We start from the raw sequence: 17,500 nt of genomic DNA on the forward strand, positions 1-17,500 counted from the left end.
AGCTGGGGCAACAACATTCAGCTGGAGAGAGAGAGATGAGGACAGACTGCACCTGGGGATGGAACAGATAGAGTGAGAGAGAGAGAGAGAGAGAGAGAGAGAGAGAGAGAGAGAGAGAGATACGAGAGAGAGAGAGAGAGATACGAGAGAGAGAGAGAGAGACACTCGAGAGCCTTAAGGACAAGACTGCACCTGGGGTTGAGTTAACATCAGAGAACCTCGAGATTTAACTCTGTATCGGGAGGGAAAACAGCCTTTTTAGCCTTTTTCACCTGAAGACACTCCTGCAGCTGAGCCTCCCCCCGGCTCTCCCAGCCCATACAGTACCGGCTAGGGGGGCTGCCAGGGGCCGGGGGGGGTCCTATTCAACCTGTCCCCATGGAGACCTGCCACCTGATGAGGAACACTACAGCACTGGGACACTGACTCATTGGCTGGCTGGAAAAGGACCCTTAGCTTCTCTCCCCATCCCTCACTCGCTCCCTCCATCCATCCCTCCCTCCCTCCATCCCTCCCTCCATCCCTCCCTCCCTCCCCCCCTCCCTCAACCTCCCTGTCACCTCTGTGTGCTGCAGGGTTAACGACGCTCCTTCCCTATCGTTGCGTTGGAGAGAGTCTGACGTACACGCTCTCCCTCCCTCCCTCCCTCCCTCCCTCCCTCCCTCCCTCCCCCCGGCTCCATTAACAGCCCGAGGCAGCAGGATCGCAGCTTAATAACACGCCTGAGGCATCAACCTGACAGCACTGTCATCACTCATCACACACACACACACGTGCACGCACACACACACACACACACACACACACACACACACAGAGACACACACACACACACAGACACACACAGAGACACACAGAGACACACACAGACACACACAGACACACACAGACACATCTATGTGTTCTGTTGCACAAGGGAGTTAGCATTCTGGGCAGTGGTCTCTCTGGTGGGAGAGAAGGGAGGTAGAGAAGGAAGGAGGGATGGGTGGACGGATGGAAGTAGAGGGGGATGTAGGGAAGAATGGAGAGGTGAATTGTGCTGTAAACAACTATTTCTCAGGGGTTTGTGAAGATTAAAGATGAAGGGCTTCACAGCGGTGTGTGTGTGTGCGTGTGTGGGGGGGGGAGGGGGGGGGGTCAGATAAAAGCCTTATAGGGAGAGATTAACGACATCAGCTTTTCACTCACATGTCTGAAGAGAGAGACACCAGACACCCAGCATGCTCCCTATACGCTGGTTTAAGGAGAAACATCATTGGTTGCTGGGTGTCAAAACAAACCTGTAGCCCTGTAAACCCAACATGAACATGGTCATTTGTTTTTGCTGTCCTTCGCTCCCGCCTTAATAATGGGGAGATCAGAATGGGGGAAGAATGATGATTTAAGTGACTTTGAACGTGGCATGGTTGTTGGTGCCAGGCGGGCTAGTTTTGAGTATTTCAAAAAGTGCTGATCTACTGGGATTTACCCGCACAACCATCTCTAGGGTTTAGAGAGAACGGTCAGAAAAAGAGAACATATCCAGTGAGTGGCAGTTCTCTGGGCAAAAAATGCCTTGTTGATGGCAGAGGTCAGCGATGTTTGTCAACGATGACAAAACAAAACACGAACACGACGCGACGTGGGGGTAGTTCACAGTCCAGGGTAATTATATCCTCAGGGGTTCATACGCGTCTCTCCTCAATGAGTCTCTCAATGTGTCTCCTCCACACTTCTCTCTCTCTCAGGTAGGAAATGAATACCATTCAAATAACACCCGCCAACAGGCAAGCCACTCACCCCTGTACCCTGAGTAGCCAATCGTCATAACCCACTGAACCCATGACGGAAAATAGTTGGAACGTGACCACAGTTTAAACGCCCTTGCCTACCTGAGTATCGATGCTGACCATGTCCATCCCTTGATGACCACAGTGTACCCATCTTCTAATGGCTACTTCCAGCATGATAACCTTAGCCATGTCACAAAGCTCACATCATCTCAAACTGGTTTCTTGAACATGACGATGAGTTCACTGTACTCAAATGGCCTCCACAGTCACCAGATCTCAATCCAATAGAGCAGCTTTGGTATGTGGTGGAACGGGAGATTCGCATCATGGATGTGCAGCCGACAAATGTGACACACGGTCTGGTGAAAAGGTCCACATGTTGGCAATTCTCAAGTCGCGCAAATGACCATAAATAAATTGTTCTCTATTTTTTGGGCATATTACGAAAGTTTAAGTGTTGAAGACCCCACTCCGATATAACAAACAGCAGTTTTAGGATCACTAGTAAATACTGATAATTTGTGTATTTGATTCACTGTATCGTCTGCCGTAGGCTACTGGGTAAGTGATACATGGCTTGTGAACAAATGTTTGTTTAAGGACTTGTTCAAAAGCAAGGTGTGTGATCATCTAATTATGTGTAAGTATGTGTCATCAACATGTTGTGATGGGCTAAACATGCAGTTAGATGTACTGTAGGTATATCGCAATATTAGCTGATAGCTACTAGCAGCTGTTTTGCGTTGTGTTTTTATTAAACAAAAATGCAGCTTTTTGGCAATAAACACTCAAGGTGGGTTTGGCGTAAAAGGAAGGTTGGCTATACCGAAAAGAAACTGGATAATGAAGAGGAATGCTCTCTGATTCCTTTCTCTGTATTCTCCAACCTTATTAGATGTTACAGGAGAAAGGGAGGTTGTGTAAAGTATTACATGGAGGGGTGCCAATAACTGTGGCACACACGGTTTTGTTACACACAATTCTTTCTTGGTGATAGATTTTTCTCAGAATAAATTTACTTCAATTAAAGGTTGGATGTTTCTAATTTCTTTCAGTGTGACATTAAGCTAATTGACGGTGAATTCTTTATAACCCTTTTTATTCATCTTTACCAATAGTTATGCCAAACATGGCGCTTGGAGTTCAGTCCAAAAAGCTCAATCTTAGTCTCCTCTGACCATAAAACCTTTTTCCCCATGGCAACAGAATCTTCCAGGTATGTTGTTGCATAGCACAAACAAGACTGAGTGTGGCAGTTTTTTCAGAAAAGGCTTCGTTCTTGCTACCCTGCCGTACAGGCCAGCTTTGTGTAAAGCTTGTGAGGTTGTTGTTACATGCACAGACAGTCCACTCCCAGCCATAAAGACTTGTACGTCCTTCAAAGTTGCCTTTGGCCTCTTGCTATCTTCTCTGATCAATGTCCTACAGGCTCGGTCATCCAGTTTGGATGGACGGGCTGATCTAGGCAAGGTGTGGGTGGTGCCATATGCTTTCCACTGCTTAATGATGCTCTGAACGGTACTCTGAGGGATGGCTGAAGCCTTCGCCTGTTTGTAGCCTTCACCTAACTTGTGCCTTCCTCCAACTTTCTCCCTGAGGCCTTTTGAAAGGACTTGTTCAACCTTGGTGGAATTCGTTGCGGAACCATGAACTTCTTCTAGCAGTGGAACCTCAAGAAACAGCTGGTTTTATTCTGAAGTAAACAAAACCGCTACAATTGATGATGTCAGGTAGGAGGTCATTCGCCTGGTGTTTGTTCTGGAAGTTGATGGTTGCACCTGAGCAAGTTTATATGTGGTCCTCTGTGGCTCAGTTGGTAGAGCATGGCGCTACCGCTTAGGTTGCGGGTTCGATTCCCGCTGGGACCATATATACTGAAATGTATGCACTCACTGCAATGTAAGTCGCTTTGGATAAAAGCGTCAGCTAAATGGCATATATTATATATTATTATTATATTATAATGGCATATTCTAAGGGGCTGATCACTTAACCAAACCAGGGTATTTCACAAATAAGAAATAAATGTTATTTTCACTTTGATGATGAGGGCTATAATCTGTACATACAGCTCAAAAATAGGTTTGTGATGTGACAGAAGGTAAAGATGACTTTCTATAGGCACTGTATATCATGTTGTTTTCCCTTGAACCCCTAACACCAGACATCATGGCAAAGCCTTTCTTGATTGGTCAAAACACTTGTTTCACTGAAACCCACAACGCCCCCTCTCCCTCTCTCTATCTCTTTCATGATATAAATCCCTGCCCATCTCTCCTCTCCACCCCCCCCCTCCATTGAAGAACTCAGGACTGGATAAAAGCTGTGTTAGGACGGAACGTTGGGCCTGTGAATCCCAAGAGAACAAACAAAAAGATTCCATTAGATATTGGATCCAGATCAGAATACTGCAATATTAACCAGGCCGAGAAAGAACTGGTTACACAATAACACGCTTTCACTCCTGAAGACTGTTCTCTTCTGACTGTTGAGAGGAAGGGAGAGAGAGAGAGAGAGAGAGAGAGAGAGAGGGGGAGAGAAAGAGAGAGAGAGATACAGTACAGAGAGAAAGGGCGAGAGGGGAGTAGAAAGAGAGAGACAGAGAGAGGTACAGAAGCGAACTCGACATCCATCCACCCTGATTCTCCAGTCCACTGTTCAACTTTTAATGGAATCAGAAAACTAAATCATCAGACATGAGCCATTCTCTGTGAGAGAGATGGAGGGAGAGACAAACACAGAGAGACGATACCCCATTTGCATACCTACACAGACACACAACGCAGACACACGCGCGCGCTCCCAGCGTCATTACTTGCTCGATAAATATTTCACTATAAACCACAGACGTCTCTCCAAGCAAACACAGAATATATTAGAATGGTTAGCAACCTAAAAAACGCACACTGTTTCCTTGGCAACAATTAATTGCCAGCACTTTTGATTCACACTTCTAAATAAAGAAACACAAAGGGTCGAGACGTGGACGTGTGTCTGTGTGTGTGTGTGTGTGTGTGTGTGTGTACTCACTGAAGTCTCCCATCAGGTACAGGGCCTGTGCGTCAGGGGCCCACTCTTTGAACAGCAGTCCGTTGTTGGCCTGTCTCTTTACCCCGTAGGTCTGATAACTCCTGGTGAAGTCATCGAAGGTCCCCTCGTCCTCCTCCAGCTGGGACAGCTTGCGTTCAAACAGCTTGTACCTGGAGAGAGAGAGAGATGTAAGATGCACTCGCTACAGTAGACAGACTGTAATACCCCCCATCTCTCTCTCTCTCACTCTCTCTCTGTGTGTTTGGGATACAAATCACATGAGGATTTCAGAGGAGAGACGGGGAAGACAGCGGGAGACCAATACAAAAAGACTCTTTCCACACCCGCGCCCCCATGATACCTACCCAAAACCCAAGGCAGGCACATCCTTACGCTTCAAATACAAAGAGAGAGAGAGCGAGAGAGAGAGAGAGAAAATAAGTTGTGTAAACTCTGCAGCAAGCTTCTGGCAAAGAAGAAAAACACATACGCTTAATGAAACGTGAACTTTTCACATGAAAAGTACTGGAAACTTTGAAAAACGTTGAAGTATTTCTTCTAAACAGGCCCGACGGTAAGTTACAGCTTAGAAAGCCGTCAAAGAGAGGACGGGTACGCAGAGATGAAACCATTTTCTAGTAGTAGTTTTCATCATACATTTGATCCGTTAGTATGGTCATCGAACGCCATTGAAAACAACTCTGACGAGATAGAGTGTGATGTTTGACTTAAGTGGAGTGCAGGGCTAATGCCTTAAATGCGCGGGAACACACATGCACGCACGCACGTACACACGCTGACACACACAGCAGCCATAACATTTGGAGTGTCTGTGCAGCACAATGTCAGCTCATATCGCTGTCCAGTCAGCTGAGAAATTAGCAGTTATCGCCACACACACACACACACACAGACACACACACACACACACAGACAGACACACACACACATACACACACACACAGACACAGACACAATTAGTAGCTATCCTTCTGTGCGTGGCTAATTGAAGTGTCTGTCTGTAATGGACTGGTGTCTGCAGTCATTATGTCACACACACACACACACACACACACACACACAGACACACAGATACACACACCAATTTGAAGACTACCTTGCTGAAATAGCAGATTAAACTAATTTTCCACATCTTAAACAGGCCAGAGAATGGACAAAGAATGTACACTGCATTTATCACTCATTCCATTACATTGCATCCAGTCTTTTCGATTGGAAGGTGTGTGTATGTGTGTATTAGATGGTGGAGAGTGTGTGTATGTGTGTGTATTAGCTGGTGGAGTGTGTGTGTCTGAGGGCAATCCCCCACTCTCCCACACAGACAAACCTGACAACTGTCAGTGTCTGAAGCTGGCTCACCATGACTCAGTGCTTTCCACAGAGAACACACACACACACACACACACACACACACACACACACACACACACGTGCACGCACATGCACTCACACTCACACTCACACACTCAGTACACATTCAGGGGTATCTGCTATCGTTGGCTCCTGCTCGCAAAAACGTCTCTCTGGGGTGATAGATGAGGGGTAGCCGCAGACAACAGCTGTGTAGGACAACTTGGGTCATACTAAATGTCTTGCAGAGGGTTCTGTGGCTGTGAGAGAGAGAGAGAGAGAGAGAGAGAGAGAGAGAGAGAGAGAGAGAGAGAGAGAGAGACAGAGGGTGAGGGAGAGAGAGAGTGAGGGGGAGAGCGAGAGAGAGAGAGAGAGAGAGTGAGAGAGAGAGAGAGAGAGAGAGAGACAGAGGGTGAAGGAGAGAGAGAGTGAGGGGGAGAGCGAGAGAGAGAGAGAGAGAGAGAGAGAGAGAGAGAGAGAGAGAGAGAGAGAGAGAGAGAGAAAGTGAGAGAGAGAGAGAAAGAATCTTGAGGACAGCCTGATCCGAGGGTTGGGTTAACAGCAGAGAAGCCAGAGAATTAACTCTATGGGGAAAACAGCTTTGGACTTAGAGAGTTAGAGAGAGGGTTTGTGTGTGTGTGTGACTGTGTGTGTGACTGTGTGTGTGTGTGTGAGAAAGAGAGCGTAGGAGAAAAGGCCAACTCCTTCTTCGAGATCAGACATTAACGCAGACATGAAAAGCCTAGCTCTCAAAGTAATGACCTCCAACTTTACATCCGGTGGGGGAAATTCAACACAACAACATTTCTTTTATTCAACATATTTCCATTGTATTCCTATTCCTATTCACATGAAATGTAGACCAGACATTGGGGTTAACTGAAAACTATACAGCTAAAGGAATTGTAACTCTCCAATCCATAAAAAAAGCAATAAAGGGGAATGACACAGGAAAGAAGTATTGAACACGCTAACTACAATTGATTTCTTACTCGGTGGAGAAGCCTTTGTTTCCAATGCAGCTTCAAGATGCTTCCTGTGCGGAAAAAACTAATCTCTCACAGTGAGCAGGTGGGATTCTGGGACATTCTTCAACACAGACTGTCTTAGTAAAAAATAGTTTTATGTATGATACTACGCTTTTAGTCTAAAACGTACTTAATGTGTCAGTTACAGAGTCATTAGTTTAAATGAATGAATGGTCTTTATTGTCATTGCTACAGTACAGGTACCAAACAACGAAATTTAGGATGGGTTGCTCCCCCGGTGCTAGGAAAGAAAAAAAACGTTAAAAAAACACTTTAAAAAAACACAAGAAGGGAAGGAGCTGGTTTACATAAATAAAGGCTATGTACACTATCCACTATACTATACTGTACAGATAGACGACTAGGGTTGTCATATTGCACATAGTGTTATTGCACATTTATTTAAAGTGTCGCAGTTTGCAGGCTAGAAATGTACATATTTGTGCCTCAGCACTACACCTGATTTTTTCAGTCCAGCAGCTGCCATCAATCCGTCCAGACTGTCCAGGGCCCAGAACCTAGGTCTTTGCTGTGTTCAGGGCCTGGACGGCCCTGGGGTAGAAGCTGTTCTTCAGTCTGTTTGTCCTTGCGGCCATGGTCCTGAACCGCCTTTTCGATCTACGAATTGGATCTACTTAATTTTTCTAGTCCAGAACTGTACTTGTAAGTTTGATTTAGTTACTTAATGTAACCAGAGGCATGAAACTTACTTTATTTAATGTCATTTTTTAAATGTACAGCTGATGCAAATACTTGCCTCAATTTCCTTTTGTAAATATGAATCTCTTACTCTATTACAGGGATCAATATGGAACCCAAAAAGGGTTCCGCAAAGGGTGCCCCTCAAAAGAAACAAAACATAGTTTCTTCTGAGAGTGTACCACAACATTCCTCAATAGGTGAAGAACCTTAATTGGCAATTGTAATTGTCAAGTGACCTACACATACGGTACTTCCTGCCAATGTGTTCCAGTCCAACAACCCTAACAAGACACCTGCATGAACATGAGGAACAGATGGAATACAATTAGAATCAAACCAGAACCAACATGGACAGGTACATTAGTTGTAGTGTGCTAATGCAACGGGAAAAAAACGAAAATTCACAATTACCCACAAAGCCCATGCAACAGAAGTAAATACATTTGCATATTTGCTAGGGAATTGTGGGAAAGTGTGAATTTCTGTTCTTTGTGGTGCATTATCTCAACAACCAATGTACCTGTGATGTTGGTTCTTATTTGATTCTGCGCTTATGTTCGTGTCTTTTGATGGGATGGTATTTTTTTGTATGACAGAACTCGGTCATGACAGTTGTATAAATGTAAGTAAAACGAATGTAATATTAGTAGATGCAGTTTGTGGAACAAATGAAAACTAGAAAGTACTAGAAAGTACTATAGATAGTCATGTAAAGCTAGAAACTTCAAATTTCTTTTGTCAGAGTCATAGAGTTATCTTCCCTAAGCCTCCAGTCATGGTGGGTGGTTCATTCTTGCAAACCATAAGAGACTCATAATCAGAGTGAGTTCAGAGTCCAGAAACTTTAACAGTGTGTGTCTCTGTGTGTGTGTGTGTCTCTGTGTGTGTGTGTGTGTGTGTGTGTGTGTGTGTGTGTGCGTGTGTGTGTGTGTGTGTGTGTGTGTGCGTGCGCGTTTGTGTGTGTGTGAGTGTGTGTGTGTGTGTGTTTCATGGAACAAAAGGTCATGTAACCTTTGACATGATGGCACAACCTAGGCCCCCCTACCCTGCAGACAGACACAAACAAGTGCGCACACACACACACACACACACACACACACAGACACACACACACAGACACACAGACACTGTCACACAGACAGACAGACACACAGACACACAGACACACAGACACACAGACACACAGACACACACACACACACACACACACACACACAGACACACACTCTTGCAAACACACACACACACACACACACACACACACACACACGACACACGACACACACACACACACAGTCTACAGAAAGCCAGAAAGCTTTAGGAAAACGGCGGTACAGTATGCATCACCAGATTCTGAGTGGCAATTCCTAAATAGATAATAAGGAAAAATCAAGAATTTAATTAAACTGTCTGCAGCTCTGTCTCCCCTGCCAGCCTGGTGGAACTGAGATGAGAGGCGTTGTGCCTCTCTGTCTGCTTTGCAGGAAAACCCTGCCGAGGCAAACAAAAACACATTCATCATGCACATTACTCATCGCTCACAAGCCCCGGCTAGGCGGCTACTGTCCCCAGACCAGTGGTTCCTCCCCACCCAGAGACCAGCCTCCGTCCCTCAGGTCGGTGACATTGATTAATCTGTTCTCAACCGCTAATCCTAATCGCCGTCCGACAAGGTCCAGTTAGTCTGCAGTTAGTCGCTGTTGACGATTCACTGATATAGATACAGATACAGCTCATCCCACTCACTCTCTCCCGCCGACTCCATTACTGTGTAGGTCATACTGGCTGACTGTATGAAACGCTGCTGCTGCTGCTGCTTAGATTCTGACTGGATGGTGTTTACTGACTGTTTACGGACTCTCTTTGCCTTTATAAATCCTAGCAGCAGTAATTACCCCTCCGTGAAGAAGACAGCCTCACAGGCCCTTCTGCTCGGCTTTGCTCTCTCCTTAATTGTTCCGGTGAGACCGTGCGAGATGACACTCATCTTGAAGAATGCATAGTGTGTGTGTGTGTGTGTGTGTGTGTGTGTGTGTGTGTCTGTGTCTGTGTGTGTGTGTGTGTCTCAGCATCCCACTCCTCCACCTTGCCCGTGGCTATCCCTCCATCAGTATGGTTACCCTACAAGGGTCTGTGTGTGTGTGCGTGTGTCCCCATCCTCCAGTGCAGCTATACTATAACAAGGGTCCAACAGGCCTTTCTAACCTGAGGATAGAGAACACCTCCTAAGGCAAGGACAAACCAGTCCACTGCCAAGGTTGGGGGGATTATTTATTTTTCTCTGACGTCAATGTCTCCTACGTTGTTCGTCGCTCCCGAGCATGCTCTTCATTCATTTACATTCACATCCTCCCACGTTTCAACGGTAACAAAGCATTCCACCCAGACGGCGTCGCAGGTTGGGTCCTCAGAGCTCGCGCTGACCAGCTGGCATTCATCTTTGCAGACATATTCAACCTTTCTCTGTCCCGGTCTGTAGTCACCCACCTGTTTCAAGGTGACCAACCATTGTTCCTGGGCCCAAAAGATCCAAGGAAATATGCCTATATGACAATGTAGCCCTGTAGCACCCAGATCATTATGAAGTGCTTTTAGAGACTGCTCAAGGCCTGCCTCAACCCTCCATTATCAGACACATCCGACCCGTTCCAAACAGACCGCACAGACGATGACGTCGATACATCGCACCGCACACAATACATCTCAAAAGAGTAAGGCCTATGTGACAATGCTGTTTCTTTTGACTGCAGTTTCAACATTCACACCAACACAACATTGTTCCCTCCAAGGCTGTCTCCACGCCTCAGGGACCTTGATCTGACTCTGAACACCTTCCTATGGAGCTGGATCCTAGCTTCCTGATGGGCAGAACCCCAGGTGGTCAGGATAGGCAGCGACACCTCCTCCGACACTGACTCCTCAACACGCGGGGCCCCTCAGGGCTGTGTGCTCAGTCCTCTTCTCTTCTCCTCTGTTCACCCAGGATCAGTTTGCTGATGACACCACCCGTTGCAGGCCTGGTCTCAGACAGTGAGCAGACAGACAGCCTACGGGGAAGAAGTACGAGCCCCTGGAAGATGGGTGCCGGCACAAAGCACAACAACCTTTCCCTCAACATCAGCAGGACGTGTAACGTGCACTGAGGCGGCCTCTACCTCCAACCTACGCCACCTCTGAACTGATGCTCCCAGATGCCCAGCAGCACTGTCTGATGCCCACTTAGAGACAATATGCACTCACCCCACAACGCACACACACGCACGCACGCACGCACGCACACACACACACACACACACACACACACACACACACACACACACACACACACACACACACACACACTATTGCTGTTTTATTTATACTATATATCTATATATATTCCACCGTTTTACTGTTATTACTATTGATGTGTGTGTATGTGTGTGTGTGTGTGTGTGTGTGTGTGTGTGTGTGTGTGTGTCTATTTCCTTGTAGTGGGTAATAAAAAATTAATAAATGTTGATTTGACAACTAAACTACAGTATAACATTGATATACGTTGCGTGTGTGAGGTGGGGGAGTGTGGGCGTCTCTTCACAGACCTCTGGTGCTCTCTGCCTCCCACTCCTCAACCTTGCCCGTGGCTAGCCCTCATCAATGTGCTACCCTACAGAAGTGTGTGTGTGTGTGTGTGTGTCTCCTCTAGCGCGGCTATACTACAACAAAGGTGTGTGCCTTTCTAACCCGAGGGTAGAGAGCGAGAGACCTAGGGCAAGGACAAGCCAGGCCTCTGCCAAGGTTGGGGATGGAACTCTGACTCAGAGAGAAGAAAGTCAAAGTTGTTGATGTTTGTTCCTCATGATCTTTTTTTTCTGTATATGCACAGTCTAACATTTCAACTCAACTATAACACTGACACAAACACTACTGTATGAGGTAGTGAGGTTGTGTGTGTGTGTGAGGTTGTGTGTGTGTGTGTGTGTGTGTGTGTGTGTGTGTGTGTGTGTGTGTGTGTGTGTGTGTGTGTGTGTAGGATTTGTACATGTGTCTGTGGGATTGAGTCAACAAGATGAACAAAGTTCAACATGTCCATCATGTGCAATATATAGGTTTTGAGAAACTGCAAAAAAAATATATAACTGCCACCGGACATTACGCACAAAGGCACACAAGTAAACACAAGCAGACACGCATGCGCACACACACACACGCAAACACAGACACGCACACGCACACACGCATGCACGCACACACGCACGCACACACACACGCACACACACGCACACACAGGCACACACAAGCACACACAGGCACACACAGGCACACACAAACACGCACGCGCACACACACACATACATACACGTACACGTGTGCACGCACACACACACACACACACACACACACTCACAGAGAACATATTCAGGAGTGGTGGTTTTAAAAACCCATTTTCCCCTTGGTTAAGCAAGCAGCACAAACACTTGACTAATGGAAAACTCTGCTCCTAAATGAGGTGGGAGAAATTCTATCTTACATAGTGGTTGTTGTGAATTCGAATAAAGTCCCCTTAACATCTACGACTAGACTGTCGTCTCCTTCACTGGTGCCTGGTCCCTTTCAGAAGCATCCATACAGTACCATGACAAAAAAGGAATCCTATTTATTTTCAGCAGTATTTTACAACATACATAGTAGGGATGATAATCGATTAATCGTTCCTGAGGGTCAAAGTCGATTTTTAACGTTTGGACCGTTAAAAATGTTTTTCCATTCAAATAGCCTAAACGCAAATTAACGGCCATAACTAATGTTGGTTCTGTAGCACTATTCATTGTTGTTTTTGTATGAATCATGCACAGATAGCATCATTTTAATATACCGGTAGTTCAGTAATTATTAGTTACTTATGAATGATGAATGGTGAATGAATGAATGAATGAATGAATGAATGAATGGTCTTTATTGTCATTGCTATAGTACAGGTACCAAACAACGAAATTTAGGAGGGGGGGGCTCCCCTGGTGCTAGGAAAGAAAAAAAACAAAACAAAAACACAAGAAGGGAAGGAGCTGGTTTACATAAATAAAGGCTATGTACACTATCCAGTATACTATACTGTACAGATAGACGACTAGGGTTGTCATATTGCACATAGTGTTACTATTAGTGTTATTAGTGTTACTATATAGTGTTATTATGATTATTGAGTGGAGTTCGTTCGCAATACTTTAGCCAAAACTGACCCGAGTAGCTATTACCACGGACAAATTAAATTCCATTTAGCCTAATCTTTATACATTTTTGTGTGTATTTGGCTGTCTTGATTTCGGGTAGGCTAACTAGACACTGGTAAACATTGTAATTGGAAATGGCTGGACAGCAATACAAAATGCATTAGTGGCATAGCTTTTTTCTTTTCTGCATTATTGTTATGTTAGCCTAATTTAAGTATTCAGAACAATTAATTCATGAGGATTAATACCAGAATAAATTCTATTTTTCACAGTTAAAGGTTGTTTTTTTGCCGATCCATGGCTGTCTTTGTGAATGTCGGCACACATAAAAAAAATCGATTAATCGTTCATACCACCCACTGATTAATCGACCATGAACATTATGAGTTATGCACATCCCTAATACATAGTATTAATAGTACACAGAGGCTGGTGGAGGTCAAAACCAGAGGACGGGCTCATTGAAATAGAATAATCTATTGAATGTGGTGAGTCAGGTAGGACCAGGGTTGCTGGTGGGGACCCCCGCATTAACCAGCTGTGTATAGGGGAGGGGGGGGGGGTGGGCGGGGGGTCTTGGAGGAGCAGGTAGGAGATTCCTCCTACCACTGATACAGAGTCTGGTCTGTTGTCCTCCGTCTAATAGGTAAGACTGGGGAATATGGGTAAAGTAATCTGATTCTAGATCTAGATCTAGTTTTTAGCCCTTTGACTTTCAACTGTATTTTATTTACTGAGGTTGTCGTTGAACTTTCTGATTTTCTATTTGATATGAAACTCTCTCAGAAGCATGTTTTATTTATTATGACTATTACCTTGAGCGAGTGGTCCGCTAATGGGAGCGCAGCACACTGTCGGAGCTGCAGCAGAGCATTCGAGAGCACGTTGACAGGACGACTCAACACTGTCGTGACAGAGGCTGCAGTGGGCTCAGTGAATGAATGGTCTTTATTGTCATTGCTATAGTACAGGTACCAAACAACGAAATTTAGGAGGGGTGGCTCCCCTGGTGTTAGGAAAGAAAAAAAACGAAAAAAAAAAACGTTTAAAAACATCACAAGAAGGGAAGGAGCTGGTTTACATAAATAAAGGCTATGTACACTATCCACTATACTATACTGTACAGATAGACGACTAGGGTTGTCATATTGCACAATAGTGTTATTTCACATATATTTAAAGTGTCGCAGTTTGCAGGCTTGAAATTTACATATTTGGGCCTCAGCACTACACCTGATTTTTTCAGTCCAGCAGCTGCCATCAATCTGTCCAGACTGTCCAGGGCCCAGAACCTAGGTCTTTGCTGTGTTCAGGGCCTGGATGGCCCTGGGGTAGAAGCTGTTCTTCAGTCTGTTTGTCCTTGCGGCCAAGGTCCTGAACCGCCTTTTCGAGGGCAGCCTGGTAAAGTGTTCGTACCCAGGGTGGGTCGGGTCCCTGGAGATCTTGGAGGCCTTCCTGAGACAGCGTGTGTTGTACAGCTCTTCCAGAGAGGGGAGGGGGGCGCCGGTGCTCAGTGCTGGGGGGGGGGGGGGGGACTACCAAGTACTAGAAGACACTGGCTTACAACATGCACAACACCATCAACATGAAGAGACTGACTACAAACAAATGGATATCCACATCACATTGTATGTGTCCACAACTGAACACGCACACACACACACACACACACACACACACACACACACACACACACACACACGCACACACACGACCAACACCACATTTTGTCAAATAATCCCCAGACTGGTTTCAGGGTTTTCCTTTCCTCAATGTAAATTATCACACACACACACACACACACACACACACACACACACACGCAAACCTAGAGTAGTACATTTTCTCCTCATACAATATTCAGTGAGTAGAAAAGCAGCGCTCAACTGATTAAGGAACTGTGCGGAGCGGAGGAGGAGGAGGAGGAGGAGGAGGAGGAAGAAGAGGAAGGAGGAAAAACGATCTTTTGACAGCCAACTCATTATGTGCATCGTTATCCTCCAGTAGCCAGCTCCCTCTTTCTCTCTTTTTATCAGCCGTGGAAATAAAATCCTCCTCTCCAAAAGGCTTAGCAGAGATTATCCCTACGTCCCAGGGGAGAAGGGCAGGGCTGCTGAAACGCCACATTACAGATGTAACTAACGTTAAAGTGAATTAATGTAGCGGAGGCGGATGTGGAGAAAAGAGACTACAGCATACTGACCCCGTCCTCGCTTCTCTCCCTCCCCCTCTTCCCTCTCTTTATACCCTGTGAGGAAGGCCAGGGGTTGGGCGGTGGCAGGAAGGAGGGAGGGAGGAGGGATGGAGGAAGAGAGGGGAGGGAGAGAAGCAGAGATGGGGTCAATACTGTCGATATGCTGTCGTCTCCCTCTCTCCCCCTCCGTCCCTTACTCCTGGCCCTCCGCGCTGGGTTAGAGGTGGAACTAACGTTGAAGTGAATTGATGTAGCGCAGGTTGAGGGGGAGCGAGGAGACTACAGCAGGTACTGACCCCATGCCTGCCTCTCTCTCTCCCTCCATCTCTCCATCCCTCACCCCTAGCCTTCCTCGCTGGATTAGAGATGTAACTCCACTTCAACTTGACATTAAAGTGAATTAATGATAATTTAGAAAAAAAGGGTTATTTTAGAGTTCTTTGTCATGGAAGACAGTGGGATGCAAAAATGTGGGCACCCCTGGTTTAAATGTCTGTTCCAATTCATCTCCAAGTGATTGAAAGCAAACCTAAATGCTACAAACACGTAATGCTACAAAGTTAAACATGACACCTTTCTGCACATTTTAAAGCAAGGTTTCTTTTTATTTTCATTTTTCGTTGAGTTTTTAAATCACACAAAGGGAAAAGGGCCCCGTGCAAAAGTCTGGGAACCCCTTTGGATTATTCTTTGTTACCTTTTGAGAAGATGATTACTAAGGCCCAGACCAAGGTGATTTAATCGTTAGGGCTTCAATGAGTCAGGTGCATATAATTCCAGGATTTAACTATGTTCTGAAGTAACTCCATGCCTTTTAAAGTATCCGACTGCGGTGGCTGTTGTGTCTGGTGTTAAAAACCATGGGTCCAATATTATAGAAAATTGAGTGTTCTGTCAGGAAGAACGGAGAACAATTCCAAAAACAAGAATTGAAAGGCTCTTAGCTGGATACAGGAAGCGTTTGCAAGCTGTTATTGTCGCCCGAAGAGGAGTTACAAAGTACTAGCTGACAGGGTTCTTGTTTGCACAAGGCCTTTTTCCTTTTTAAAATTATTTCGAAACTGTAAAAAGCTTAAAATCAAAACAACAATTAATCTTGCTTTAAAATGTGATGAAATGTGTCATGTTTAACTTTGTATCATTTAGAGGATAGGTTTGCTTCTTTTCACGTAGATATTAATTGTAAACGGCATTTGGACTAGGGGTGCCTGCATTTTTGCACCCCACTGTAAGTGGAACCGTGCCCACACACAACTATTTATGGATCTTAGTACATCAGAGTATTTCACATTACTACTGTAAATGTGAAGAACCATCCTTGCTGGGAGGTGGTTCTCCTGTTGAACAAACAAGGTTAGTTAGTGGGCGGCTGTGTCTCAGGAGGTAGAGCCACCGTCTAATGATCGCAAGGTCGGTAGATCGGCGGTTCGTGCCCCGGCTGGCCACATGTCGAAGTGTCAAGTCAAGAGTCAAGAGTCAAGAGTCACTTTATTGTCCCATCACTGGGAAATTTGTATTGGGCTTACACCCCACAGCAGCCAACAAAGAGCAACAGACAATACAGGATATTAGCACACAAACAGAAGGCAGCCCTGATTAAAACAAGAGTGGAAATAAAATGATAAGCAAGATAAGTTACATTCATCTGGTGCAGTTTAAAAGTTTAACAGAAACGGGAATAAAATAATTTTTAAATCTATTTAATCTAGCGCGGGGGACTCTGAACCTCCTCCCAGAGGGCAGCAGTTCATACTCTGCATGTAGGACATTGGAGGGATTCATGAGAATTCTATTACCGTAGCCTGTCTGAGAGTAGCCTGTTCAAAAATAGACTGCAGGGATGAGTGGTCTTTCACCCCTATGATCTTCCATGCAGACTGTATCAGTCGGACCAGTCCTTGGGCAAGACACTGAACCCCAAATTGCTCCCAGTGAGCTGGCCGGCCGGCGCCTTGCATGGTAGCTTGCCTACCTCGCCATTGGTGTGTGAATGTGTGTGTGAACGGGTGAACGAGAGGCCGTTGTAAAGCGCTTTGGATAAAGGCGCTATATAAGTGCAGTCCATTTAAGGTTACACTCTTAGAAGAAAATGTTTCTCCAGGTTTTATGAGGTTCAACACAGTCTTTTATGGAAGCGTTTCATGAAAGAGGTGCTATTTGGAAGCTTTTTACTCATTCCTTGCAAGCCACCTG

General features: G+C 45.4%; 1 protein-coding gene across 1 annotated transcript in view; it reads right to left on the reverse strand.

The window, feature by feature from the left end:
* Positions 1–17,500, reverse strand: part of LOC308174867 (1,4-alpha-glucan-branching enzyme-like) — a gene marked incomplete at its 3' end in the record, with an annotated part of 61,359 nt that overhangs the window by 35,916 nt on the left and 7,943 nt on the right. The window contains exon 2 of the mRNA XM_080549976.1: positions 4,803–4,972. Coding sequence (XP_080406102.1) covers positions 4,803–4,972 — 170 coding nt within the window. The remainder of the gene's footprint in view (positions 1–4,802; positions 4,973–17,500) is intronic.

This window comes from Nansenia antarctica (genome assembly GCF_963989245.1).
Source record: "Nansenia antarctica genome assembly, chromosome: 20".
NCBI lineage: Eukaryota > Metazoa > Chordata > Actinopteri > Argentiniformes > Microstomatidae > Nansenia > Nansenia antarctica.